General features: G+C 45.6%; 1 protein-coding gene across 3 annotated transcripts in view; it reads right to left on the bottom strand.

Annotated features, from left to right (window-relative positions):
- Nucleotides 1-24,744, bottom strand: part of GALR3 (galanin receptor 3) — a 35,029-nt gene extending 10,285 nt beyond the window's left edge. Inside the window, exons 1-3 of one of the 3 annotated variants that reach the window (XM_029590124.1) lie at nt 24,627-24,744; nt 23,916-24,057; nt 14,215-14,586 (exon numbers count right to left, since the gene is read on the bottom strand). In XM_029590124.1, coding sequence (XP_029445984.1) covers nt 14,215-14,561 — 347 coding nt within the window. In that variant the 5' untranslated portion in view covers nt 14,562-14,586; nt 23,916-24,057; nt 24,627-24,744. Of the gene's footprint in view, nt 1-14,214; nt 14,587-23,915; nt 24,058-24,261; nt 24,316-24,362; nt 24,504-24,626 lie in introns of those variants that run through there. The other 2 variants (XM_029590122.1, XM_029590123.1) reach the window with 2 other exon arrangements.
- Between the last annotated feature and the right edge of the window lie 2,664 nt (nt 24,745-27,408).

The following is a 27,408-nucleotide window of genomic DNA, read 5'->3' as shown; positions in this document are numbered from 1 at the left end:
CTAAAAGTTGAAGAACCCCCGTTTCTAACTGCTTGTCCCTCCCGACGCAGCCGGGTTTGGCGAAACACGGGGCAGTGTCGGAGAATCCTGCTTAAATTCTGTGCTTGTCTAAGCAACGGAGTTGCCGATGTGAAAATAAAAAGAAAACTTTGATGAAAATAGTCTGAAGTTGAGGGGACATTGAATTACCTGCACTTCCCTCTGCTGGTGTTTACTATTATATAAACCATCAATTATATCTTGATTTATTGTTTGATGTTTAATGAGGAATGGTATGTTTCTGTTTTTCCATCGTTGCCACTGCATGTGGAGTCTGTCTTGTTATGGTTTCCAAATCAGTTTTTGCTTGCATGTTTCTAGTTCAACTTTCTTGTCTCTTTAGTCTGTATTTGGTGAAGGGCTGTGGGTTCTGTATGTGTGACTGAGGAGAGGAATTCTGCTAGCATGTAGTTTTTTTTTGTAGAGAACTAGACCAGCTTGGTTTGTACTATTATCCTAATATCAGGTGTATTGGTGTTTTAGGGCCTGCTGTAACAAAGTAGGGTAGCAGTGCAGAGCCTGGGGAACACTATAAAAGCAGCAGATTCTGTAGCACTCGGTCAATGAGAATCAATTGGAATGGGGGTGGGGGGGGGGGGGGGTATGGAGAAGTGGAGGCAAGCTACAGTCACTAAAAGGGATGGGGTGAGCCAACAGGAAGTGCCGATGCAGTATTGGGGAGGCTTCTGTAGCCTAGGCTTTCTTCCTGAAAGGATCAACTGGCTGTGGAAACAGTGAGTTTCCTGGAGTGAGGGTGGGAATGGGAATGGAAAAGGGAGAGGGTGAGTACACCTGCAGGCTGGGGAAGAGCTGGCAGCAAGCAAAAACATTTTAGATAATCATGTGGCAGTACAGGAGCAGGGATACTCACTGTGTGAGCGCATGAGCAGCAGCACAATGACAAAATTGTGTGTTTCTGAGAGAGAGTGTATGTGTGGGTGTCTTTTCCCCGATACAGAAAGACACCATAAGAACATAAGAAAATGCCATACTGGGTCAGACCAAGGGTCCATCAAGCCCAGCATCCTGTTTCCAACAGTGGCCAATCCAGGCCATAAGAACCTGGCCAAGTACCCAAAAAATAAGTCTATTCATGTTACCATTGCTAATGGCAGTGGCTATTCTCTAAGTGAACTTAATAGCAGGTAATGGATTTCTCCTCCAAGAACTTATCCTATCCTTTTTTAAACACAGCTATACTAACTGCACTAACCACATCCTCTGGCAACAAATTCCAGAGTTTAATTGTGCGTTGAGTAAAAAAGAACTTTCTCCGATTAGTTTTAAATGTGCCCCATGCTAACTTCATGGAGTGCCCCCTAGTCTTTCTACTATCCGAAAGAGTAAATAACCGATTCACATCTACCCGTGCTAGACCTCTCATAATTTTAAACAACTCTATCATATCCCCCCTCAGCCGTCTCTCTCTAAGCTGAAAAGTCCTAACCTCTTTAGTCTTTCCTCATAGGGGAGCTGTTCCATTCCCCTTATCATTTTGGTAGCCCTTCTCTGTACCTTCTCCATCGCAATTATCTCTTTTTTGAGATGCGGCAACCAGAATTGTACACAGTATTCAAGGTGCGGTCTCACCATGGAGCGATACAGAGGCATTATGACATTTTCCGTTTTATTCACCATTCCCTTTCTAATAATTCCCAACATTCTGTTTGCTTTTTTGACTGCCGCAGCACACTGAACCAACGATTTCAATGTGTTAACCACTATGACGCCTAGATCTTTTTCTTGGGTTGTAGCACCTAATATGGAACCCAACATTGTGTAATTATAGCATGGGTTATTTTTCCCTATATGCATCACCTTGCACTTATCCAGATTAAATTTCATCTGCCAATTGGATGCCCAATTTTCCAGTCTCACAAGGTCTTCCTGAAATTTATCACAATCTGCTTGTGATTTAACTACTCTGAACAATTTTGTGTCATCTGCAAATTTGATTATCTCACTTGTCGTATTTCTTTCCAGATCATTTATAAATATATTGAAAAGTAAGGGTCCCAATACAGATCCCTGAGGCACTCCACTGTCCACTCCCTTCCACTGAGAAAATGTCCATTTAATCCTACTCTCTGTTTCCTGTCTTTTAGCCAGTTTGCAATCCATGAAAGGACATCGCCACCTATCCCATGACTTTTTACTTTTCCTAGAAGCCTCTCATGAGGAACTTTGTCAAACACCTTCTGAAAATCCAAGTATACTACATCTACCGGTTCACCTTTATCCACATGTTTATTAATGCCTTCAAAAAAGTGAAGCAGATTTGTGAGGCAAGACTTGCCCTGGGTAAAGCCATGCTGACTTTGTTCCATTAAACCATGTCTTTCTATATGTTCTGTGATTTTGATGTTTAGAACACTTTCCACTATTTTTCCTGGCACTGAAGTCAGGATAACCGGTCTGTAGTTTCCCGGATCGCCCCTGGAGCCCTTTTTAAATATTGGGGTTACATTTGCTATCCTCCAGTCTTCAGGTACAATGGATGATTTTTAATGATAGGTTACAAATTTTTACTAATAGGTCTGAAATTTCAATTTTTAGTTCCTTCAGAACTCTGGGGTGTATACCATCCGGTCCAGGTGATTTATTACTCTTCAGTTTGTCAATCAGGCCTACCACATCTTCTAGGTTCACCATGATTTGATTCAGTCCATCTGAATCATTACCCATGAAAACCTTCTCCATTACGGGTACCTCCCCAACATCCTCTTCAGTAAACACCGAAGCAAAGAAATCATTTAATCTTTCCGCGATGGCCTTACCTTCTCTAAGTGCCCCTTTAACCCCTCGATCATCTAACGGTCCAACTGACTCCCTCACAGGCTTTCTGCTTCTGATATATTTAAAAAAGTTTTTACTGTGAGTTTTTGCCTCTACAGCCCACTTCTTTTCAAATTCTCTCTTAGCCTGTCTTATCAATGTCTTAAATTTAACTTGCCAACATTTATGCTTTATCCTATTTTCTTCTGTTGGATCCTTCTTCAAATTTTTGAATGAAGATCTTTTGGCTAAAATAGTTTCTTTCACCTCCCCTTTTAACCATGCCGGTAATCGTTTTGCCTTCTTTCTACCTTTCTTAATGTGTGGAATACATCTATACTGTGCTTCTAGAATGGTATTTTTAACAATGACCACGCCTCTTGGACATTTTTTACTTTTGTAGCTGCTCCTTTCAGTTTTTTTCTAACAATTTTTCTCATTTTATCAAAGTTTCCCTTTTGAAAGTTTAGCACAAGAGCCTTGGATTTGCACACTGTTCCTCTTCCAGTCATTAAATCAAATTTGATCATATTATGATCACTATTGCCAAGTGGCCCCACCACCGTTACCTCTCTCACCACTGAGAATTAGATCTAAAATTGCTCCCTCTCTCGTCAGTTCCTGAACCAATTGCTCCATAAAGCTATCATTTATTCCATCCAGGAACGTTATCTCTCTAGCGTGTCCCGATGATACATTTACCCAGTCAATATTGGGGTAATTGAAGTCTCCCATTATTACTGCACTACCAATTTGGTTAGCTTCCCTAATTTCTCTTAGCATTTCACTGTCTCTCACCATCTTGACCAGGTGGACGGTAGTATACCCCTATCACTATAGTCTTCCCCGACACACAAGGGATTTACCCATAAAGATTCAATTTTGTATTTAGTCTCATGCAGGATGTTTATCCTGTTGGACTCTATGCCATCCTGGACATAAAGCACCACACCTCCTCCCGGGTGCTCCTCTCTGTCATTGCGATATAATTTGTACCCCGGTATAGCACTGTCCCATTGGTTATCCTCTTTCCACCCATACACACACTGTCTCTATAATACGCCCATACACTGTGAACAAGAGAGCATGTGTGAGTGTCTTTGTATCTGAGAGACTATTTGTGTGTCTCACACTGGCTGGCAGTGTGGTTGTCACATTACTTGGCAACTGGTTCATGAGCTGATTGGTTGGCAAAAGACTTTAATACCAGACCAGGAATCTAAGATATAACTATGAGAGCTGTAACCAGACTTGCGGGCGGATGGCAAGTGATTGCATGGATGGAAGAGGGCATGCAGCTCTGTTTGCTCACCTCTGGTCTAGGGTGTATTCTACATCTTAGTTATATGAAATACCTATGAAGGGTCAGTTTGGTGTGCTTTTGGGAATTGTTGAAACACATGCTGCAGGGAAAAGCACAAGGGAGTCAGACAGATACCTTGTGGGCTGGTTCTGGAAAAAAATCCCCCGGGCTGACATTTTCCTGCAATCTGCCCCTGGAGAAGAGCAATGTCTACAGGAAATTTTACCCAGAAAATCACCATTTACTGGAGTACATGACTTTGAAAATTGTTCTTTTAGATTTAAAATATACTGGAGACTTAATATATGCAAATTTATCTCATGCATGTTCGTTGTATAGCCCTACCTAGGGTATGTTTCTAGAAGATTTCTGGAGGGGGTCCTGCTCTTCAGGTTTAATGAGAGTTCAGTGAGAGGTTAGCGAGTTCTGTGTGCATGCAGAGCTCTTGCAAGCTGCAAGCATCCTCTCTATTAAGGAGGGATGGAAGGGGGGGGATGTAGAGAACTGGTGCCGCAAAGGAGGATGTAATGTAGGAGATAAGGTACTAAGTAAAGGAGGAATTCTCCAAAGGCAATGGGTTGGGTTTAGTGAGAGTCTGTATAAGATGCCCCCAGGCATCTGTCCGGTGTTGTCTTTAGAGTCCTGAGAAGAGGCAGGGCTTGTGAGGCATCCAAGGATTTCTGAAGAAGGAACCGGAAAGATTCCAAGCTGAGGAAAAGGTTTCTGGTGGCCTACTAGAGGGAGGACCCCCTATCAAATAAAGGGGTAAAATCCTTGTCTGGGAAAGCTCTAGCACGTTGAACTCTTCACGAATGATATTGCCCCATGGGCCTTGGGGCTGAAGCTGAGTGGGATCCCTCCTGCCCAAGAAGAGTGAAACTTTACTGAGTTTTTTGGTTTATCTCCTGTTGCACTGTGTTCTGAGACTTTATTGACAGATTCTGCTGATTTTCCTATCTGCCTTTGGATTTTTTTCAAATAAACTTCATTTTTGGACTGAAGAACTGGGTGAGGACATTGGGGCTGTCCCAGGGCCGGCAGCAGGGGTACTCACCTCCCCCCCCCCCCTTTCTGTAGTCTCTGAAGGTGACCCGGAGGAAAAGGTGGGGTGTACAACTGTGGATATCCGGAACACCCGACAGGCTGTGGGGTCCCCAGAACAGGTTTGGGAAGTCCTGCATCAGACCATGCCTCCTCCCCTACATTAGACAGAAAATTATCGTATTTACAATCTCATAAAGATTTAGCCATTCCCAGCTTCCCAAATCTTCACTGGAGAAATTTGCCCGCCTTCCCTTCCAAACCAACCTTAGCTTTCTTAAGCCTGGGCACAATACTTGGCTTTGCATTTCTTTCTTTAAAAAAATTCTATGAGGAGACTGTGCCTGTCTTAATTTATTTATACAGTAGCACTAATTCTTTCCAGCCGCTGAATCTATTAAAACAAATTCAAGTGCACAGCAGGCATCGTAAATGGTGCTTAAATCCAATTTTCACTTGAAAAGCTGCTCTGCAAACTGGATGCCAGGTTTCCGCCTCTAACACTTGTCAAGAATGAATAAAGAGAGTAGGACTAAAGAGTCGGCTTTCCAAAGAGAGAGAGAGGTTAATAGCAGAGCACCCCCAGGAATCTGTGCTGGGACCTGTGCTGCTTAACATATTCATTATTAGAGATGTGAATCGTGTGATCGATCGTCTTAACGATCGATTTCGGCTGGGGGGGGGAGGGAATCGGATCATCGCAGTTTTGTTTTTTTAAATATCGTGTAAATCGTAAATTGGGGGAGGGCGGGAAAACCGGCACACTAAAACATCCCTAAAACCCACCCCGACCCTTTAAAATAAATCCCCCACCCTCCCGAACCCCCCCAAAATGTCTTAAATTACCTGGGGTCCAGTGGGGGGGGTCCCGGTGTGATCTTCCACTCTCGCGCACACTAAAACAACCCTAAAACCCACCCGACCCTTTAAAATAAATCCCCCACCCTCCCGAACCCCCCCCCCTAAAATGTCTTAAATTACCTGGGGTCCAGTGGGAGGGTCCTGGTGTGATGTTCCACTCTTGGGCCACGGGTGCGTTGATAGAAATGGCGCCGGCGCCACCTTTGCCCTGTCATATGACAGGGCAAAGGTAGCGCCGGCGCCATTTTGGTTCCTGTCCCCCGACATCACGAGCGTAGGAGATCGCTCCCGGACCCCCGCTGGACCCCCAGGGACTTTTGGCCAGCTTGGGGGGGCCTCCTGACCCCCCCAAGACTTGCCAAAAGTCCAGCGGGGGTCCGGGAACGACCTCCTGCACTCGAATCGTGTTGCCGTAATGCAAAATGGCCATACAGCCAGCGCCATTTTGCAATACTCGTTGCAAAATGGCGCCGCCCGTATGGCTGGCACCATTTTGCATTACGGCAACACGATTTGAGTGCAGGAGGTCGTTCCCGGACCCCCGCTGGACTTTTGGCAAGTCTTGTGGGGGTCAGGAGGCCCCCCCAAGCTGGCCAAAAGTCCCTGGGGGTCCAGCGGGGGTCCGGGAGCGATCTCCTACCCTCGTGACGTCGGGGGACAGGAACCTTTGCCCTGTCATATGACAGGGCAAAGGTAGCACCGGCGCCATTTCTATCAATGCACCCGTGGCCCGAGAGTGGAACATCACACCGGGACCCCTCCACTGGACCCCAGGTAATTTAAGACATTTTGGGGGGGTTCGGGAGAGTGGGGGATTTATTTTAAAGGGTCGGGGTGGGTTTTAGGGTTGTTTTAGTGTGCCGGTTTTCCCGCCCTCCCGCTTCCCCTCCCCCTCCCCCTTCCCCCGATTTATGATTTTTGACGATAAATCGGGGGAATTCCTATTATATATCGCCTCTAACGATTTTTGACGATTTAAAATATATCGGACGATATTTTAAATCATCAAAAAACGATTCACATCCCTATTCATTATAGATCCAGAAAAGGGAATGAGGAGTGAGGTGATCAGATTTGCAGATTACACAAAATTATTCAGAGTTGTTAAAAAAAACACAAGCGGATTGTGAGGACCTCGTGAGGATGAGGTCTGGGCATCTAAATGGCAGCTTTATTTATTTATTTATTTATTTACTTATTTATTTTATACGGTGAACCATCAAATCCTAATATCACGCTTAGCAGAGATAGGCATCTCAGACACAGCCCTATCCTGGTTCTCATCATACCTTGACCACAGAAAGTACTTAGTTAAGATCGATAAATTTGAATCCGCACACATTCCCCTCACACAAGGCGTACCCCAGGGCTCCTCTCTATCGTCCACCCTCTTCAATATATATCTACTCCCACTCTGCCACTTACTCTCTAAACTAGGACTAAAATTCTTCTTATATGCAGACGATGTACAAATACTTATCCCCATTCAGAAATCCCTCAAAGAAACCCTGCTTTACTGGGAAACATGCCTTGCATCTATCAATTCCCTCCTTTCCAATCTCCACCTTGCACTCAACGCCTCAAAAACTGAAATCCTTATACTAACAAATCAACCAATCAACTCTATCCACCAAATGATTCAAAACACCTCACAAACTCACACACTACCGCCCACTATTAGAGATTTAGGAGTCACCCTAAACAATCAACTAAGTTTCAAATCCCACATCAAATCACTCCTAAAAGGGGGTTTCTACAAACTCCAAATCCTCAAAAAACTGAAGCCTCCACGCCCATGACTTCCGCACTGTTATGCAGACCATCATACTATCAAAACTCGACTACTGCAACTCCCTCCTCATAGGCCTTCCGGCCTCCACTATCAAACCCCTTCAAATCCTACAAAATACGATGGCTAGAATCCTAACAAACACTAGAAAAACTGATCATATCACTCCCATACTACAAGATCTCCACTGGCTCCCCATTACCTTCCATTCCCAAGACAAAACACTCACCATCCTTCATAACACGTTACACAAAAACAACTCTCCCTGGCTCGAAGATATGCCACACTTCCGTCAAGCCAACCGCCCCACCAGAAACTTCCTTTCAGGCACCCTCCACACCCCCTCACTCAAAATTGCTCACCGCACGACCACCAGAGAAAGAGCCTTCTCCACTGCTGGCCCCACCCTCTGGAACGCCCTTCCCGCCGAACTCCGTTTAGAACCATCCCTGAGCCAATTCAAAAAGGGAATCAAAACCTGGCTTTTTAAACAGGCCTACCCCAACTCCTCTCAATCCTAATCAGTGACCTCCCCCGAACCACCTCAGCTCTCTTCCCTGCCCCATCCCCAGCGCCCCACTACCTCCCTCCCTCCCAACCCTGCCCCTTCCCCCCTGACAATGATTTCCTCTCAATCACCCCACCTCTCCTTGCCCCACATCCATCCCCGCTCCCCCTCCCCACCCCCCTCCTTAGCTCTATCTCCTTCCCCACTCCCTCCCTCCCAGCCCCCTTTACCCCCTGCCATCATTTGTACATAAGTTCATATATCTACCTAATATTGATTATAAGTTCATATGTTTATTTAATTTTAATATGGATAACCTAAAAATCCATTTAGTTCAACCAAATTTTACTTTGCTCGTTGACCATCTATAAAAAGTACTTTCTTATGTTATCCATCTATCCTGCTATCATCGTTCATTGTAATTTCCTTTCACCGTTACCTGTAAACCGACATGATGTGTCCTACGAATGCCGGTATATAAAAAAGCTTTAAATAAATAAATAAATAAATAAACAAACAAACAACTTTTTAAAACATTATAGCCCACAGCTATCTGAAATTCCAGCAGGGTATATGAACAGCAAAAACACCCAAAACTAACTCGCATGCACCATCACTTTGCCATTAGATGCTGAAAAGACAAGGTTCTACGTAATGTGGACACATTCAAAGTGATGCCCATAGGGAAAAGGAATCCTAAGTAGTGGAGAAGTAGTCTGGTGGTTAAAGCGACAGCCTGAGAAGCAAAGTAGTCAGCGCTCAAATCCCACTAACACATTTTGTCACTTTGGGCAAGCTGAATTGCCTCCATTGCCTTAGGTTCAAGCGTAGGTGTCTATTTTTTGGACAGTGGGATTTTTCCCTGGGAACAAGAGGCAAAGGATAATTGTGGCCTTCAACCCTAGACCACCAGGGCTGAAAGGAGGGGGTCTGAGGAGGAAGGGGGGCCCGAAGGGATTGGAGGACTGTCATTTTTTTTCCAATAAGGGGAGAGGTTTTGCCATGGGGGGGGGGAAGACTTAGGGATATTTTCTTTACATTTTAGTGTAGCTTTGGCTGCCTCAGGAGGTGGGCGGGGGTGGGAGAGGGATTATCAATAGATTCCCCCAATGATTTTTACACCCTGATGGGGGGGAGCACCAGAGGCCACATTTGTCTCTTTAAGGCCTCAGCCCAGGAGCATCGGGACATGTGTTAATGTCCCGATGTTCCCGGGGAAAGTTAGGTACACCTCCTGAGGTATTGCTTTCAGTCAAATAACTCAGCTTGTGAATTTTGAGGCAAACCACGTTATTTGATTTGCATTGAACTATTTAATAATGAGCTGATTTGCATGTATTTATGTGTAAATCAGCTTATTATACTACCTGCGTTGCACCAGGTTTTGAGATGGGGAGATAACGCATTTGAAATACAGCACATTATCATCGCAAAAAGGCATTTTTTTTTGCAAGGTATACACTGTTTACCACATGGTAAAGCCCTAAAGTAGCTAAGTAAAATATTCCCTTACAGGCCGATAGAGTAAAGTTTGCGGGAGAGTGGGCGAGCGCCCGCTGTCCCGGCATGCTCACAGGCCAGTGTTCTGTGCGCGCGACACATAAAACAAAATATTTAAATTAGGGTCCGCGGTAAAAAGAGGCGCTAGGGACACTAGCGCTTCCCTAGCCCCTCTTTTCTGACAGGAGCGGCGGCTATCAGCGAGTTTGACAGCTGACGCTCAATTTTGCCAGTGTCGGTTCTTGAGCCTGCTGACAGCTACGGGTTCGGAAACCAGACGCCGGCAAAATTGAGTGTCCAGTTTTCAAGCCGCGGGCTGATTTTTAATTTTTTTTTTAATTATTATTTTTAACTTTTTTTAACTTTTGGGACCTCCGACTTAATATCGCCATGATATTAAGTCGGAGGGTGCACGGAGGGTGCACAGGTATTTCCTGTGCCCTCTGGGCACAGGAAATACCTAGTATACCTGAATGTAATAGGGATGTGCAGCCCAAAACATTTCAGTTCATTTCGTTTTTTCATTTTGGGGAGTCTGAACTAAAAAAACCAATAACCTCCCCAAAAGGAATCCCTAAACAGAAAAAGAAACCAGAAAAGAGTAAAAAAAAAAAAAAAAAAAAGATAAAGGGGATGGAACGGTTAGGGCTGTTAAGCTTGGAGAAGCGATAACAGAGAGAATATGATTGAGGTTTATTAAATCATGAGTGGAGTAGAGCAATTATTTACTGTTTCAGATAGTACTAAGACCAAGGGATATGCCATGAAACTAGTAGGTAGCACATTTAAAACCAATCGGAAGAAGTTATTTTCACTTAGTGTACAATAAAGCTGTGGAATTTGTTGCTGGAGGATGTGGAGAAGGCATTTAGCCTAGCTGAGTTTAAAAGGGGTTAGGACAAGTTCCTGGAAGGAAAGCCCACATAGAATTATTAGGCAGGCAGACATAGGAAAGCCACTGCTTATCCCTGGGAGAGAGCAACCAGGACTGGATCTGCTGTTTGGGATCTGCCAGTCAAGGCTGGATTTACATTTAAGTGCCCATAGGCAGCTACACAGTGGAGAGGGATTTCCCCCTGCATTAATCAGAAGGTGTGGGTAAGAGGGGCCGACTCCCATACCCCTCTCCAAGCCCCTGAGGCCAGCCCAAGTACAGGGATTTGTGGAGGGGGTGAGGGACCCCAGATTGTCACAGTTCATTTTTTTTCTCCTCTCTGGTCCTCTTCCTTACCTCTGAGCCGCATGTTACCTAGAGCTGCAGTGCTCCGATCTGGCAGCCGCTACAACAACTTCAAATAAGAAATTCAGTGCGGGGCCTCCAGCTGCCTGTCAGGCCCCCCAAGGCTGATTGCAGTGCCCTGCCCTCTCCTCCCACATGAGCCTCCTGCTATTGTGGAAACCCATATAGGGTGTGGGGCTGCCATACCACCTTGAGCGTGTGATGGACGGTTGGTGACTCCATACTGAATTTCCCTTTCAAAGTTGTTGCTGCTGCCAGATTGGAGCACCACCAGCTTGGAGGCAGGCCCGGAAGCCTTGGAGCTGCAGAAACATTCTGGTGCCAATCAAAATTTGGTGCTGGAGGCAGTTGCCTATGTTGCCTATTCCTAAATTCGGGGCCTGTGGCCGGGTACTTGTGACCCAGACTGGCCACTGTTGGAGACAGGATACTGGGCTTGATGGACCTTTGGTCTGACCCAGTATGGCACTGGTTCTGTTCTTATCTTATGTAACTACTTTACATTTCACAGAACCCCATAAGTAAACATACTTTGCCTGACAACCAAGAGGAGAATGGAGATTCACTATTGCTAAATGCTAGCAACTCAGCTACTGATGGGGAAATTAAATCTCTCCAACTCCAATTCCTCTTTTTGACTGCTTCAGGGTCAGCATTGAAAAACAAGAGAAGGGAGCAAGGTTAGCATGACTTTAGATTCATTATCTCACTGGCAGTAAAGTACACTGTGATAGAGCTGCCTGGTATGAGGAGGAAAACTGTAGTCTTATTTTGGTTTGTTTTTTTTATCCCTTCCTTCTGTTGCATTTTGGGACTTGTAGTGCAGACTTCTAATGGATGAAACATAACTACAACTCCCACAGTATGTTGGGATTTAACATAACATCCCAAGAATGGCCAAAAATCACTTGCCAGAAATTGGATCACCTAGCAGTTCTGCTATAGGTGAGATTCAATTATAAACAACATTTCTGGACTACGTAAATGAATGAATATCTGGAAATGTTCGACTTATGACCTTTTTTTGTCATGTTGCGCGCACACACACACACACACACACACACACACACACAAAAACCAACCAACATTGGGCCTGGCTTGAGGGGCAGTTGGCTCGCTCCCACAGAGATGTACTCCTGTTCATCATTTTTACACCTCTTTCGATTTGGCAGACTAGAAACCTATCCCGTCAGAGATGTGCTACCAAGGAAATAGCAGATTAGAGGTTTTCAATGGATTTCTTACAATCTGCATCCACGACTGTGGGACCTGTGGCTAAGCCATCTTCCATGATCCTTCTGTAAAATCAAACCTAGTAGCTGATGAGTCTGTGCCCTTCATGGCTTTCAAGCCATGACTCCTTCTCAACTTCCAAGACCCAGCAGGTGAGCTTTGGATAATACAGAACCAAACTAGCTGAGGGAATCCTGGCCGTGTCCTGTCTCTCTTCTTATTCATACAGAAGAAACAAAACTCCGCTGGTGATGACGAGTGAAGGGTTTTTTTTGTGGATGGGTTGCCTTTGCATTATCAGAAACTAGCAAACTTAACTATAAACAGAAACAAGACAGTAACAAATTAGCAGAGAAAGAAGATCATAGTCCCATTTCCATGAACCCCCATGGGTAAAATATATTAGTTACAAGCTGAGAACCAACTCGTGCTACATTTCATGATGATTAGTTTGCAGAGCCATTGAGAAATTGAGGTTAGAAAAATCCCATGTCCCAGAAGCTGTTGGGTATTCAATCTCCAACCACCCTATTCCACCTAGGTATGTTACCGTGACCCAGCCTAGACTGTGTTTGTATTTCATACTCTGCCCACCCTAAAGAAACATGTCCAGCCTTTGGCTGACTGAATTCACAGCACTTATTTCTGCAGACCATTCTACATACTGCCTTCTTTCCCTCCTAATCCTGCCTTCTCGGCTAAGTGCAGGTCCCCGGGCTCTTGTGACAGTGAAAAAAATAAAAAGCACAGAGGGGAAGAAGGGCTTACAGCAGTGGCGTTCCACTTCCAGTTCTCAAAGGCCTGCAAACGGGTCAGGCTTTCTGAATATCCCTAATGAAAATGCCTAAGATCGATCCACATGCGCGCTGCCTCAACTGTGTGCAAATCTATCTCATGCATATTCATTAGGCATATCCTGAAGCCCCGATCCGTTTGCAGCCCTTGAGGACTAGAAGTGACTACCAGTGGCAGAGGAACTGATACGCACCATAGTGGCACAATCCACTTGTGAAGGTTATGGGGCCAGCAGAACGACACACTTTCTCCCCTCAGGAATCAAGAGAGCACCACATAAACAGAAGGAATTACCAAACCTACCTCAGCTTTATCTAGACTGCAGGACCTTGAAGCCAGCTTCATGTCAGGGATGGGAAAGTCAGTCTGTGTTAGCAGTGTGGTGCTGCTGTAGCACAGGTGTAGGACAGAACCGAAAACCTGCGCTCTTTCTTCCCCGCTCCTGGGCACGTCTGCTGTACCTTGAGGGCCCGCTACACTCTCTCCAGCTTCCTCATGCCAATCTCCTTCCCCCTGCAAAAGTCAAGCACCCTCCCTGTAGGGAGGAAAATCCAGTGGGATCCAAGATCCCATAAACTGCATAGGTTTTGAAGTTATTATTTAATGTATTGTGGATACAGCAGAGCCCTCTTGGTAATATGAATCTCTTTCTGCTGGGTCAGAGAACAGACTCGCTGTCTCTAATGTTTCTCTACACGTAAGTACTGCTCATGCCATAACTCCACCTATCCCCACACCCCGCATCTTGTTATACCTGTAATGTCCATATGGCCTCACTGGATCTTCTACCACCCCCTGAGATCAGATGGAAGGCTGTTGTACATCCCAATCCGGCATTTGTTGTAATATCTACTATCTACCATTAAAGGTACCCATCAGATTCTTAAGGATTTAGGACTACGTACAAGGGTTAGGTTCATGGAAACGTGGGCAGCAGTATGAAATTCATCATTATTATGTGATAGGTAGGGTTGTGTGTGTGTGGGTGTGTGTGTGTGTGTATCAGGGAAGGGGGTCACAAAGGAAAGAAACGGCAGAAGCATCAGAAGATGGAAACATGCATTTTGCTCCTAAACATAGAAAGAACAAATAGACTGGGGGCCTGTGCCGCAGGCTTGGAGGGTCCTCACCTGTCCACCGACACAGTTGCCAAGGTGAAGCTGCTGGCATACATGGTGAGGTAGATGAAGAAATGCACAGCCTTGCACATGAAGGCCCCGAAGAGCCAGCCGTCCAGCGTGTAAATGGTGGCCTGGAAGGGCACGCAGAAGACAATGAAGCACAAGTCGGCCACGCCCAGATTGAGGATGAAGAGGTTGGTGGTGTTGTACTTCATCTGACCGTTGCGCAGCAGCACAGCCAGCACCAGACCATTGCCCACCGTCCCCAGAAGGAAAATGAGGGAGAAGACCACTGGCACAATGATGCCCCCTGGTTTTACATCCTGGCTCTCTGAGGTATTCCAGCTTGCTGTCATCTCCTCAGCAGATCACAAGAGTCTCCTTGCACGGGGAAAGAGAAGGAAATCACAATGAGAGAGAAGCCATAAAATAAGAGGCAGCACAACCAGGCGACAGCACAGAGATCTAAGAAAGCTGCTGTTCTGGCCAAGAGCTAAAACCCCTTTGATTTGGTGTCTGATCATTGTTTGCTAGTTCAATTACATAAATTCATAGTTGCATACATATGATAGGGTTGGTAGTGGGTGTGGAAGTCATCAAGCTGCAGTATATGGGGCAGGACTTTTCTGCTGATGGTGGTCAGTATGGAACTCATAAGCAGGGATATCAGATGACTCCATGTCATCCAGGACAAACGGATGTAGTCCTGGGTTGGCCCCGTTGCATATGAAAGGTACGTAATTCTGATTTCCTTAAAAAAAAAAAAAAAAAGCAGGGCTGCATCTCCATTGCATGCAATGGGGTAAAACCAGGACTGGATCACTTTATCCTGGGTGACATGGAATCATGTGGTAACTACAACTGAAGTAGTCGTAACTGGGGAGCAAAATCAAAAGAGGCTGCAAAGGTTGGGCCACGTCTCACTGCTCCATCACCCACTCCGCTGGCTGCCTCCTCTCTGCCCTCACCCCGGTTATTTGCAGTGTTGCCTGCCTGTGCTAACATTTCTCTGCTAAAGACCCAGCTGGTGGAGGACCAAGCACATCACCTGCAGCAGGAAGGTGTGGCGCCACCCTGCTAATCTTTCCAGCAGTTCCCCAGCCCTGGCCCTGCCAGGAGGGGGAGCCCACAGCGTGAGCTGATGGGACCCTTCCATCGCCCTGTGGTTGCAGGCTTGGGCCTGATCTGCCAATATCAAGGCTCCCCGCCCCTCTCTCTGCCTGCTCCCTCTCCGTGCGCCACACTAATGCCTGTGAACCCAAAGCATTATGGGCTCCAAGTCCTACATAAGACGGATGGTAGCATCAGAGCGTGCAGCTGGTCATGTCCAAGCCCACCTTAGAACTAATCTATGGGAGCCCATAGCACACGGACTCAGTCCTTCAGTTTCCCCGCAGCAGGCTGCGGCTCGGCCTGGCCTGTCTCCCATGATAAGCCACAGTGGTATGTTTGGACCAGTGCCATACTATGAGGGGAGGGAGGGGGGGTCACTGATGAAACTCTTATTCCAGGGACCAAAAACAAGAAACTGCCAGCACAGACCGGGATCATCTTGGGGAGGGGAAGGATGTGAAACACTGTTCTCTCTAACCTTTTATTCCCCGCACAGGAAGATCATAAGAACATGCCATGCTGGGTCAGACCAAGGGTCCATCAAGCCCAGCATCCTGTTTCCAACAGTGGCCAATCCAGGCCATAAGAACCTGGCAAGTACCCAAACACCAAGAAAATCCCTTGCTACTGATGCAATTAATAGCGGTGGCTATTTTCTAAGTCAACTTGATTGATAGCAGGTAATGGACTTCTCCACCAAGAACTTATCCAATCCTTTTTTAAACCCAGCTACACTAACTGCACTAATCACATCTCCTGGCAACCAATTCCAGAGTTTAATTGTGCGTTGAGTGAAAAATAACTTTCTCTGATTAGTCTTAAATGTGCCACATGCTAATTTCAAGGAGCGCCCCCTAGTCTTTCTATTATCCGAAAGAGTAAATAACCAAATCACATTAACCCGTTCTAGACCTGTCATTATTTTAAACATCTCTATCATATCCCCCCTCAGCCGTCTCTTCTCCAAGCTGAAAAGTCCTAACCTCTTCAGCCTTTCCTCATAGGGGAGCTGTTCCATTCCCTTTATCATTTTGGTTGCCCTTCTCTGTATCTTCTCCATCACAATTATATCTTTTTTGAGATGCGGTGACCAGAATTGTACACTGTATTCAAGGTGTAGTCTCACCATGGAGCGATACAGAGGCATCCTATGGAGCTCATCCCACCATGGGCCGAAGAAAACAAGAGTCCCCCCCCCCCCCCCCAAACTTCCAGGCATTCCTTCTCCTTCCTGCCGATGTGGCCCAAGAAGAAAAACATTGCTGGAGCTGCGCGGGCAGGAAGGAGGAGGAGCGTCGGCCTGCGTGCAGAAGAAGAGCAGTGTCTGTGGTAGGGCCGCCGCAGATCCCATCTCACAGTGGCCCGAGAAGAGGAGGCCTGGTAGCAGCACCACTGCGGATCCCATTCTCGGTAACCTGAGAAGATCAGGGCCGCCGCAGTGACCCTCGAAGAGGAGACCCAGAAGCTGAGGCCCTGTAGAGTGTATGTATGTGTGAGAGTGAGTTCAGAGAGTGTGTGTGGGAATGAGCCTGTATGTTGTGAGAGATGGAGAGACAGCATGTGAGAGCCTCTGTGTGTTTTTTATGTGTGAGAGACAGCATGTGTGTGAGAGCAAGTATTTTTGTATGAGAGAGCAAGTGAGAGTGAGAGTGTGTGTGTGCGCGCGCATGAGCGTGAGCGAGAGAGCATGTGAAAGTGAGAATCGTGTGTGGGTGAGACAGTATGTGAAAGAGAGAGCCAGTGTGTAAGAATGAGAGCTTGAGTGTGTATTTGAGGGAGGAAGGGAAGAAGACAGGTAGAAAGAGAAGAAACATAAAGAAAACAAAGGAAGTGAGAAAAGACCAAGAAACGGAACGTGAAAAAAAAAAAGGCTGGGACCAACAGATTAGAAAAATATGATCAGACAACAAATGAATATGTTATCTTTGGGAATGTGCATTAAGTTTTTGTATTTTGTTCTTTCAGGCTTTCCATTTTATTTCTGTCTGCCTGTTTCTGTTTCTAATTTGTAGTCCTTTATTCAGTATTAGGTAAGAGTCTGTCAGTGTAACTGAGGTGCAGTTTTTCTGTAGGGCTTTGTAGCAGTACGGCTTGTTCTGTTAATCCTAGTAGGTGGTTAACAGAACTAGATCTAGGGCATGGTATAATATTTGCATTGCTGCCGTGTCATAGATAAGGCTGATGCTGTTTGAAACCTGCGATAGTGCGGGTATGGTACAGCATGGCAAGGTTCCAAGTGTCTTTATTTTTTTGTTTTGCAGGGATTTGTGTTCTCGAAGGGTTTGCAGTTACTTTATTTATTTTTTATTTATATATACCGAGGTTCTATATTTTTTTATATATACCGAGGTTCTCGGTATATATATAGTTACTGAGATGAATGTGTGTGTGTGGAAGAGGAGGAGAACTGAGTGAGTGTGCGTGAGAGTCTGGGGAGTGAATGAGAGGCATGAGAGTGGGTGGGTGTGTGTAAGAATGAGAATGTATGCGTGAGGGAGTATGAATACGCAAGTGTATTAGTGTGTGTTGTATGTGAGAAAGTTTGTGTGCGTGCTGTTACCAATGTTTCCTCTAAGAACTGAGTTGCTGTGAGCATAAAATTGCTTCAAAGAAAGTAGGGCTCACAGGGTAATGAAACCAAAAGTTTTTGCTCACGAGCTAAAGTTTTTTTCACACGGCAACTTAATCCTTAAGGGGGAACACTGATGCGGAGGAGTGGTAAACTGGGGCGACTGCGGTGTAATCCACGCTTTGGCGGTTCCCCAGCAGACACCTCCTTGCGCTGCAGGAAGAAATCCAATAGCCCCTAGCAGCATCTGCTTTACATCAGAGGGAAGCGCCATCAGCGTGCGTCTGCCGGCACAGAGGAAGGAGCGGTGCCATTTATTTGCGTGCAAGGTGCCTGGGAGGGTTAGGGAGAGAGGAGGAAGAACTTGCTGTGGTCTTGGTGCCTGGGAGGAGGGGCGAGTGCTTGTTGATAGAATCTTGGTTGGAAGGGAAAGAGCTTTGGGGGTCTTTTTTTTTTGGGGGGGGGGGCATAGATTGTGGAGAGATTACTTGAGGGGGTCATGGGGGGGAGGCTGCATGAGGTATTTTGGAAGAAGGGGAAAGGCATCATGGAGGCTTTTGGGGGAGTGCAGAGTAGAATCTCAGTCTTGAGGAAGGGAACCCCTCTTGCCCTTCAGTCATGGGTAGGAGGCCCCTTTCTAACTGATTCACCTTGGGCCCTCCCATCCCTCTAAGGTCAATCCTGGTGTATGTAGCCTATCCCCACTAGCAGCCAAAGAGTGGAACAGGCCCTCAGGGCTTCTGTCAATAGTCAAAGAAGAGAAGGACAGACCATGTGTGAGTCAGAAAGTGTGTGTGTGAGTAATAGAGGATGTAAGAGAGAAGACATGTGAGAGGGAGAGTGTGGGTAGCATGAGATCGCGAGACCATGTATGAAAAAGAGCATGTGAGTTATGTGTGAGAGTATGTGTAAAAGAGCAAGAGTGTATGTGTATGAGAAAGTAAGAGCATTTATGAAAGAGTGTGCATGTGTGTGTGTGTGTGTGTGTGAGAGAGGGAGAGAGAATGTATGGGAGTGATTTTATTGTTTGTTTTATGTGGCACGGCAATTCTATTTTTCCATTATTGCTCTGCATACAGATTCTGGCTTGTAGCGGTCTCCAGTTCCGTTTTTGTCTGCATATTTTTATTTATACTTTGTGGTCTTTTTATTGTGTATCTGATGAGGGTCTGTGTGTGTTCTGCATGTGTGACAGAGGTGAGGTATTCTGCTAGCATGTAGTTTCTATGTAGAGATCTATAGCAGCCTAGCTTGTTTTGTTTTCCTAACAGGAGGTGTATTGGTGTTTTAGGGCCCGGTGTAGTATTTGCAGTGTTGCCTTTTCAAAGGTAGGATTCAATGCTGTTTTGGTATGGGAGGTTTTCTATATATAGGGCTTCTCTACTCCCTCCATGAGCATTCTACCTCTCCCCCCCCCCCCCCCCCCCCAAGTTTTGTGTGTGTGTGTGTGTGTGTGTGTCATTGGGATTCTGCCTGCGTTGTGTGTGTGTGAAGAAATTTTGTGCTGCCCCACTAATCCAAGACAAGCTCAGGGTGACTGGAAATCAAAAGATTTCAGGTATGGAGAGTGGGGAATTTTTCCATCCTCATTAGTTTTAATTATTGGGTGTCTGATGTGTCTGCCATTTTGAAATATTTTATTGCTGTTTAGAAAAATTTTAAAATTTTGTATGAGTTCTTAATTATTGGATGTTATTCTGGTCATCAGCTCATTGGAAATGCTCTCAATAGTATGATTTTACTAGTGAGACGAGATAGAGGGAATGAACTGGGGGTTGCTGCAGAGAGTAGGGGGGTGCCAAAGGTAGTATCTGCCCCGGGTGGGGCATACTTTAGGTACGCCACTTGTCTGGACTGTGCCAAACTCTTTGCTGCACCCTCCCATTCCTTAGGGTAGCACTTGCAGTGAGGGCTATGCTACAGATCTGTAGTTACTAAGGACAGCTCAGGCTGCTGATACTATTGGGATTATGATACTGACCAGAAGATGAATACATTCCATAAAGCTAATTCTAACCTGATTGGGAGGATATAAGACAAATGGAAGCAATAAATTGAGATAAAAAGAAGCAATGGGAGAGAATAATAGGGCTATCCGAATCTTTCAGCTAGAAAAGATGCTTTAGATCAGTGGAAGGAATCCTTGGTGCAGGTTATAGATGAGGTGCACTGGCAGAGCTGGGGGACGGGCGTAGGGGAGGGAGGCATCTCAGTGCTGGAATAGCAGGAAGTGCTTCAGGAGCTACGTATGAGGCCCTAGTTCTTGAATAGCAGGTGGTGCTGCAGGTCAGGATTGAGGGCCATTGGCACAGCTGTTTGTGGGCCCCAGTAGTAGTAATTAAACAAACAAAAAAAAAACTATACTGAATGGGGTCAGTGGCTGCCTCCTCCTTCCACGCCAACTGCAATGGGGAAAAGAAAGCAAGTTCAAAAAGATTGGTGCCCTGGCAGAACATCACTACTGGTTCCCAGTGCTGGAATAGCAGGGCGAGCTGCAGGTCAGTACTCAGATGCATTGGCACGTGTGTGCTGACCTGTGCTGGCATAGCAGGAGCTGCTGCAGGTCACAACTGGGGGACCCTGGCAAAGCTGTGGGGTAGGAGGAGGTGCGGGATTCCAGTAAGAACATGCCATACTGGGTCAGACCAAGGGTCCATCAAGCCCAGTGGTGGTGGTGGTGGGGGGGGGAACGGGATGGGACAGGAAGTCCCAATACTAAAACAGCAGGGGGTGCTGCAGCCAGATCGGGGTTGAGGTGCACCAGCAGAGTTGTGTGTGTGAGCATTAAAACCGTTCACCTATGCTGCGAATGAAAACTCTTACTTTGTAGCTGAGCTGGGGATGGTGGGGGAGTGGATGGCATGCTGGGCCGCCCACTGAGTCCCAGACCTCATTAGAAACTCTCTCCCATTTTTAGAAGCTGAACTAAAAGAATTTGTTAGCTTGACAGTTCTGTTGGCATGCCCTCAGAGAGGAGAGAATGTCAGTATCTCGTTGATGAACCTTGGTTAGATTGTTTTTGGAGCAAGATTTAGTCTTAGTTCCATAAAACCAGTGGCTTATTAGAGAGTAAAATATCAGCGTGTGTTATTTTGTGTTTTTATGTGTGTGTATATCCCCCTAATAGCTTTGGAGCCACTACTCCTAGATGCATCAAACTCTGTAGGTCCTTTGGAGGCATCTTCAGCTTGGGAATTGTGTCTGTGGACAGGTGAGGACCCTCCAGTCTGCAGCGCAGGCCCCCAATTCATTTCTGATTTTTTGCATTTTTCAAAATTGGCGAGCGATTTTGGGAGAAGGGCATAGGAGGGGGAAGTTTCTCATAAGAAAAGTGTGTGTGTGTGTGTCTCCCCTCTTCTATTTTTGAAATGGATAAGTCAGTAAGATATCATCAATATATGCAGCTCTTCCAAACTTCAAGGTGAATTTTCCCAAACGTTATGCATGTAAAAATTATCATATATGCACGCAAGTAGCCTCTACTCGCATATTCCGTATCTTATAAAAATCACAGATATGCACGGATTTTCACTTTCGTACACACATGCACACGTGTAAAAAAAAAAAAGGGGGGCGGTCTAGGGGTGTTCCTGGGCGTGGCTAACAGTTACTTGTGTAAGTTGGTATTTTAAAAGACACTCACCTGTACATTTTCCAACATCCTTGCATATTTTTACACCTACTAATTAAGTGCTAATAAAAGTGTTTATTGTGCAGCACTGACTGGGCGGGAGGTCTGGGTGTACTGGGGGGGGGGGGGGGGGGGTGTTCAGGCTGAAGAACCAGGAGGGTCTCGGTGACCTGGAGATAAACTGGGCAAACTGGACTAATTGCTTAAACTGGGGATTTAAAATGCAACAACTTATGCGCGTAGATTCTGACTCACGCAAGTAAGTCATACTTTATTTTCGCATGTAAATATACGTGCCTATACTTTAAAAATAGATGGGTGAAAGTCGTGTGTTCAGTGCATTGAAATATGTGGTTTCAGTGCATTGCCTGTATTTGTGCCTTGGCCTACATACATGCATATGTTGTGGGGTAAGCATATGTGATACGCGCAGGGTATAAAATATGGCAAAACCACGTGCGGCCACCTACGCACCTACTTGCCACCACGCACAATTCTTTTAAAGTGGAGAGAAACCCTTAGGGGGAACCTCAGGCTTTTCCACTCTTCAGAGTTGGTGCATGATTTGGGTGTATATGTTTGGGGGGAGTGGGCACAGTAGGTGAGCAAATATGGCACCTTTCCAAAAATAAATGCATTAGGGCAGGGGTTGCACTGAGGCTATCTAGAATGTCTCACACGTTCTACTTGTATTTAGAAGGCCGCACTGTATGTGGCATAAAGTTTACAAAGGGAGTGGGGGTGAGCCAGCACAGCTCTCAGGCTTTTAGTAAACTCGCGCGGAAAACGGGCGCTCAGTGTTGAGCGCCTGCTTTCCTAACGCGGGCCCAGCCACCTCTCCTGGGTGCGCGATACCATATTTAAATGAGGGGTCACGCTAAAAAGGAGGTGCTAGGGATAATAGCACACCCCTAGCACCTTCTTAGCAGCGGAAGCCCAGGAGAGATGGCTGTCAGCGGGTTTGGAAAATGGACGCTGGTAAAATTGAGTGTGCATTGTACTAATCTGACCTGTTGGCACACTTTTTTTTATTTTATTTTTTTATTTTGTTTTAAACCTTTTGGTTCCTCCGACGTAATATCACCGCGATATTAAGTGGGAAGATGTACAGAAAAGCAGTGTTTTCTGCTTTTCTGTACACTTTTTCGGGCTGCTTAGAAATTTACGCCTGCTCTTGGGCAGGCGTTAATTTCTGAGTGTAAAATGTGCAGATTGGCCGCACATTTTTTTTTTCTGTATCAGGGCGAATGACTGATAGCCTCATCAATGTGCATTTGCATGTGATGAGTGCTATTAGTTTCGGGGGAGTTTGAACACATGTTTTGGACATGCTAAACCCCTTATTCCATAAGGGTTAGTGGACCCGTGTCCGATACGCGCATCCAACCGCGAGTTAAACAGTGCGCTCAGCTGAGTATGCTTTACTGTATCGGCCTGTTTGTGTTTCACTGTCTCCCTAATTCTGCTGCTCAAGGTTCCTAGATGGGGCAGAGAGGAGAGGTGGATAACAGAGTCATTTTACTACAGGCATTTTTTCTAGTGGGGAGGTAGGAAAGCCCCTGGGGATAAAAGATTGTCTTTGCTAGAGGTAGAGGTCAGTCACTGCATACTCATTTTCCTTATTAAAACATGCAAACTGATACACACACACACGCAAAATCTGATCTCCATGTTATGCACATGCAAGCATGACATCATGGACTTTTCCCATCACAAACAGCACACACATGCCATGACCTGTAAAAAGAAACATTTACACTGCTAGTGTTCAAAGTTGATCACAAATGCTCCATCCCAACTAAACACACAACACGCATATCTGTGTAGAAATACATCATAAAAGAAACAGCTATAACCATTTCCCCTCACTGTACAATAGGACATACTCTTCATGTGCTTAAAACATGTACATACAACATACTGTACTCAGCTACAAGTAGGATCCTCCCCCAAACACAACACATTCACAGAAACACACGCAACTGTATGAGCACACATGTGCATGCTAAAATACCCAATTTCCCCTTCACTGCAATACAGCACACATCCACACATAGCAACACAAACAAAGTCACTGACAGGCACACACAGGCATGTATGCAGGGGACAGGCAGAATGAGGACAAACATACCGATGCATATACAAACCCACGCAGAAATGAGTGCAGCCACAAAAATATACCTGGAATTCCTCTGCTGAAGACACACATGCCACAGAGCTATGTTGCTCTGCTGCAAACACGCCACACACTCCGCCAGCCACACACACACACAAGTTTGGTTCCTGTGCAATGCAGCAGATGCAAACCGATCCCCAACCCGCGCCGACACAAGTTCTGCTTCAGCGTGCAGAGCAGACTGCCCCGAATTCCAGGGCTGTGTTAAAGCTGGTACTTACAGTGGTTCGCACTGCAGCTTCTGGGGCCATAGCCTGTTCCGAATGTTCCCAGGAGAGGAGCCCTGTCCATGGCAAGCCTTCAGAAGCAGTGGTGAGAAGAAGACACAAGAAGTCCGGGGTGTTCCAGGCCAGGTCCTCGAATCTGTGGCAGTCAGGTAGAGGAAAAACAATCCCCCATCACAGTACGAACACACACACACACACCTCTTCTTCCTGTGTATCTCTCTCAAAGTGTCTGTCTCACTCCCCCTGCTCTCTCAGGGATGGTCAGTCTGTCTTTCAGTCTTACTTTGCTTCTCTTTCTTTCTTTCTTTCTGCAGTGTGTGTAAGTGTATTTCTTCCTTACTCTATATGTCTCTGAGTCTCTGAGCAGGTCCTTGTGTGTGTGTGTCTCTCTCTCTCTCTTGGTTACTCTGTTCATACATCCCTCTGTCCCCCTGTACCTACCAGCAAGCGAGCGCCTTTCTCTCTTGTCCTTGGCTAAGCTCTGCAATCACTGCTCAGTTTGCCTGAATATCACTTGTTATTTTTTTCCCCCCCCCTTTCTTTGGTGCTCCTATTAACTCATTCCTCTCCATAATCTGCCCTGTTCTTCTTCCATAATCTGCTCTGTCCTCCTTTCATAATCTGATCTGCTCTTCCCTGCCTTCAGTGCTGCTCTGAGCCAGAGACAGACAGCAACGTATATATGCTGTATATATATATATGTACTTCTTCCACCAATAATAGCTGGGGGAAAGGAATAGGTTTCTACAGCTCCTGCTGGTTGCTTCTTTCTTATTTCCACAGCGCACTGGGAACGATAATCCCATTGTGTGGCTTGTCATGAGCATTATGACAGTAGCCCCAGGAGGCGCACTGACTCAGTGTTGAGTCGTAGCATATGTAATAAGCTTCGCAACATCCTCACTCTTAACTTATTTTCATATGGTTCGGGAATGCCCCAGAGTTACAGAAATCATGGGAATAAAGTGTTAAAACCATATTTCTAGCAAGTTGGCCCCCCTGTGAAAACTACGACCTGCACTTGCCCCAATTCCTCAGCATCTGCCCTCTGGGGAAGGGGGTGAGTGGCAGGGTTCTGTGTTTGTGTGTGTGGTGCCCTCTTTCTCGCTCACACTCCCCCCATACCCTCTTGTTTCCTCTCTGCTTCCCTCTCCCTTTTTCTCTATTTTCCTCTCACCCCCCCCATCTCACCCTTCCCTTCTTCTCACTCTGCTCCTCCCCCCCCCCCCTCGCTTCTCACATCTTCCTCTTTTGCAGGTGGGGGTTGGGAACCTCGCTGGCACTGCCGCATTCTCCATGCTGCCATCTCTGCCACATGTGAGCCAAAAAAAAAGAAAAGGAAACCTTGCTTCAGGCTGATCTGACCATGGGCAAGGAAAGTTTGGTGGGTTAGACAGATATAATTCGTGGTCTGGATCTGGCCCACAGGCTGTAATTTGGGGACCCCTGATTTAGAGAATGGATTTTGGTATTAATTTAGGAAGAGACCCCAAGGGCCTTACATTATGTTCTTAACTGATACTACAGACTCGAAATGCTGAGGGCAATTTTCAAAAGGAATTTCCACAAGTAGAAAGCATATTACATATGTAAATCACCTGTCTGGATCCTCTTTTTGGCTGAAAATGACCCACCCTGTATGTGGGTAAAATTATGCACAACGTTCCATAAAGCACACACTTTTACCCCCATTGTAGTGGGGGTGTTCATGAGTTGGATTTAATTTAGAGGCTAAAATTATATGCATGGGTTGGGATTTTCAGACTTATGCATGTAGGTTTGGTTGGAAAACGTATCCACAGAAAAAGCAGGTGCAAATCTCTGTAGATTCTTTTCCCTGGTACGGTTTTCAAGGTACAAATATGCACATCTTATTCCTTTGAAAATGAATGCAAAAACAGCAGGAGTCAGCTGGCTTAAACCTCTGCTGTTAAAGATTTCTCCCTCCTGAGCGGCTAACTTTCGTGTCTCCCTAAATTCACTAGATGGGAACATTTAGCCACTCACAAAATGGGTGACCCCAGAAGCATTCCTGGGCTAGGCTAACAATTTAGCTGTCGAGTGCTTATTGTCGGTGCTAGCTATCTAAATTTAGGGGGCCAACCCTGCCCTCCCAAATGGCAGCCTTTAATCTAGCCCGCTAAATTTTGGCCAGCTAGGCTGAGATGAATTTTGATTTTTGTGGATGAAACTCTGCTTAAGGTCGATTCTTAAGTTTTTATCTGGTGATCGCAGGTATTCCTTGGCCAGCAGAAATGGAAATAGATTGCCTCAAGAGGTTTCACCTGCAGAAACTTTGATGTTTCAGGCAAGCTCCAGGCTTTTTAAAGTTCTAGAAGGAACCTAAGGAGTATTAACTCATGAGTGTAGGGGAGGTAAGGTATAACAGCATGAGCAGAGAAGGTAGAAGTGAAATAAATGTTACATAAGGCATATTTAGTAGAGATGTGCAATCGTTTTTCACGATTTAGTCAATGCCAACGACATTGTCTAAATCGTCATTGTTGGGGAAGTTGGGAAAAAGAATCAAAATTCCACGAATTTTCGGGTTAAAGTCGGTTTTTTATTACTGCGCACTAACGGATGTTAGTGCGCATGGACTATCCGTTAGCGCGCAGTCGCTGGACGTAGTGCGCAGTACATGGCGCCTCACCATACTGCGCACTAACGGATTATTAGTGCGCGCTCAGTACATGGCAGTGCGCGGTGATATATGTTAGTGCGCACTAACGTAAATTGATACTAAATTGACACTTTTTTTTAAATTGAAGGTTGAATATGTATTCCTATTGGGTGTCTTCTTGTTTTTTATTCATTACCAAGGTTACCAACAGCCAAGGTGCTGTTTTTTACAGATTGTTTTATATGGGGGATGGGGAATGGGAATGGGGGATAGAGCTATTAGCTTTTAGCTTGAAGTTCTAATCCTACTGTAGTAGTGTGTCTGTGGATATTGTGATTAGGTCATCAATCATGTGACTAGAATTTGTTTGATATATTATGCATAATATTCATTTGCATCATTTTTGAATTGGCCACTTAAATTAATAGGTTTATTTTCCCTCCTACTTTTAGTCAATAGGTAGCTATAATAGCTATATAATAAGGGGTGCTCTGCTTATGTGTTGCTTTTGTTTTGTGGGTTTGAGGAGAAAACATCAGTCAATCAGTCATTATAGCTAGCTGCAGCTGTTGATTGATAGCTAATATTATACAGCCTTTATTGTTATTAATAAGGGGTAGCTGCTAGCTGGCTTAGCTAGCTGATACTAGTATCAGCCTATGATACTAGCCAGCCAGCCAGCCAGCCAGTAGCCATTGCCACTAGCCACAGTAGCATATAGCTACTGCTAGCAGCCAAGTACCACTAGCCAAAATAGCCAATAGCCACAACCAGTGAGCTGAGCTGAGCTCTACTCTTTTTTTCTGTTTCTTGAGTGAGCTCTTCGTTCGCAGCATTCCTAGCCTAGGCATAGGCAGGCACCAG

Source organism: Rhinatrema bivittatum, chromosome 2 (assembly GCF_901001135.1).
Source record: "Rhinatrema bivittatum chromosome 2, aRhiBiv1.1, whole genome shotgun sequence".
In the NCBI taxonomy this organism is placed as follows: Eukaryota; Metazoa; Chordata; class Amphibia; order Gymnophiona; family Rhinatrematidae; genus Rhinatrema; species Rhinatrema bivittatum.
This window is presented reverse-complemented; position numbering and strand designations above follow the sequence as displayed.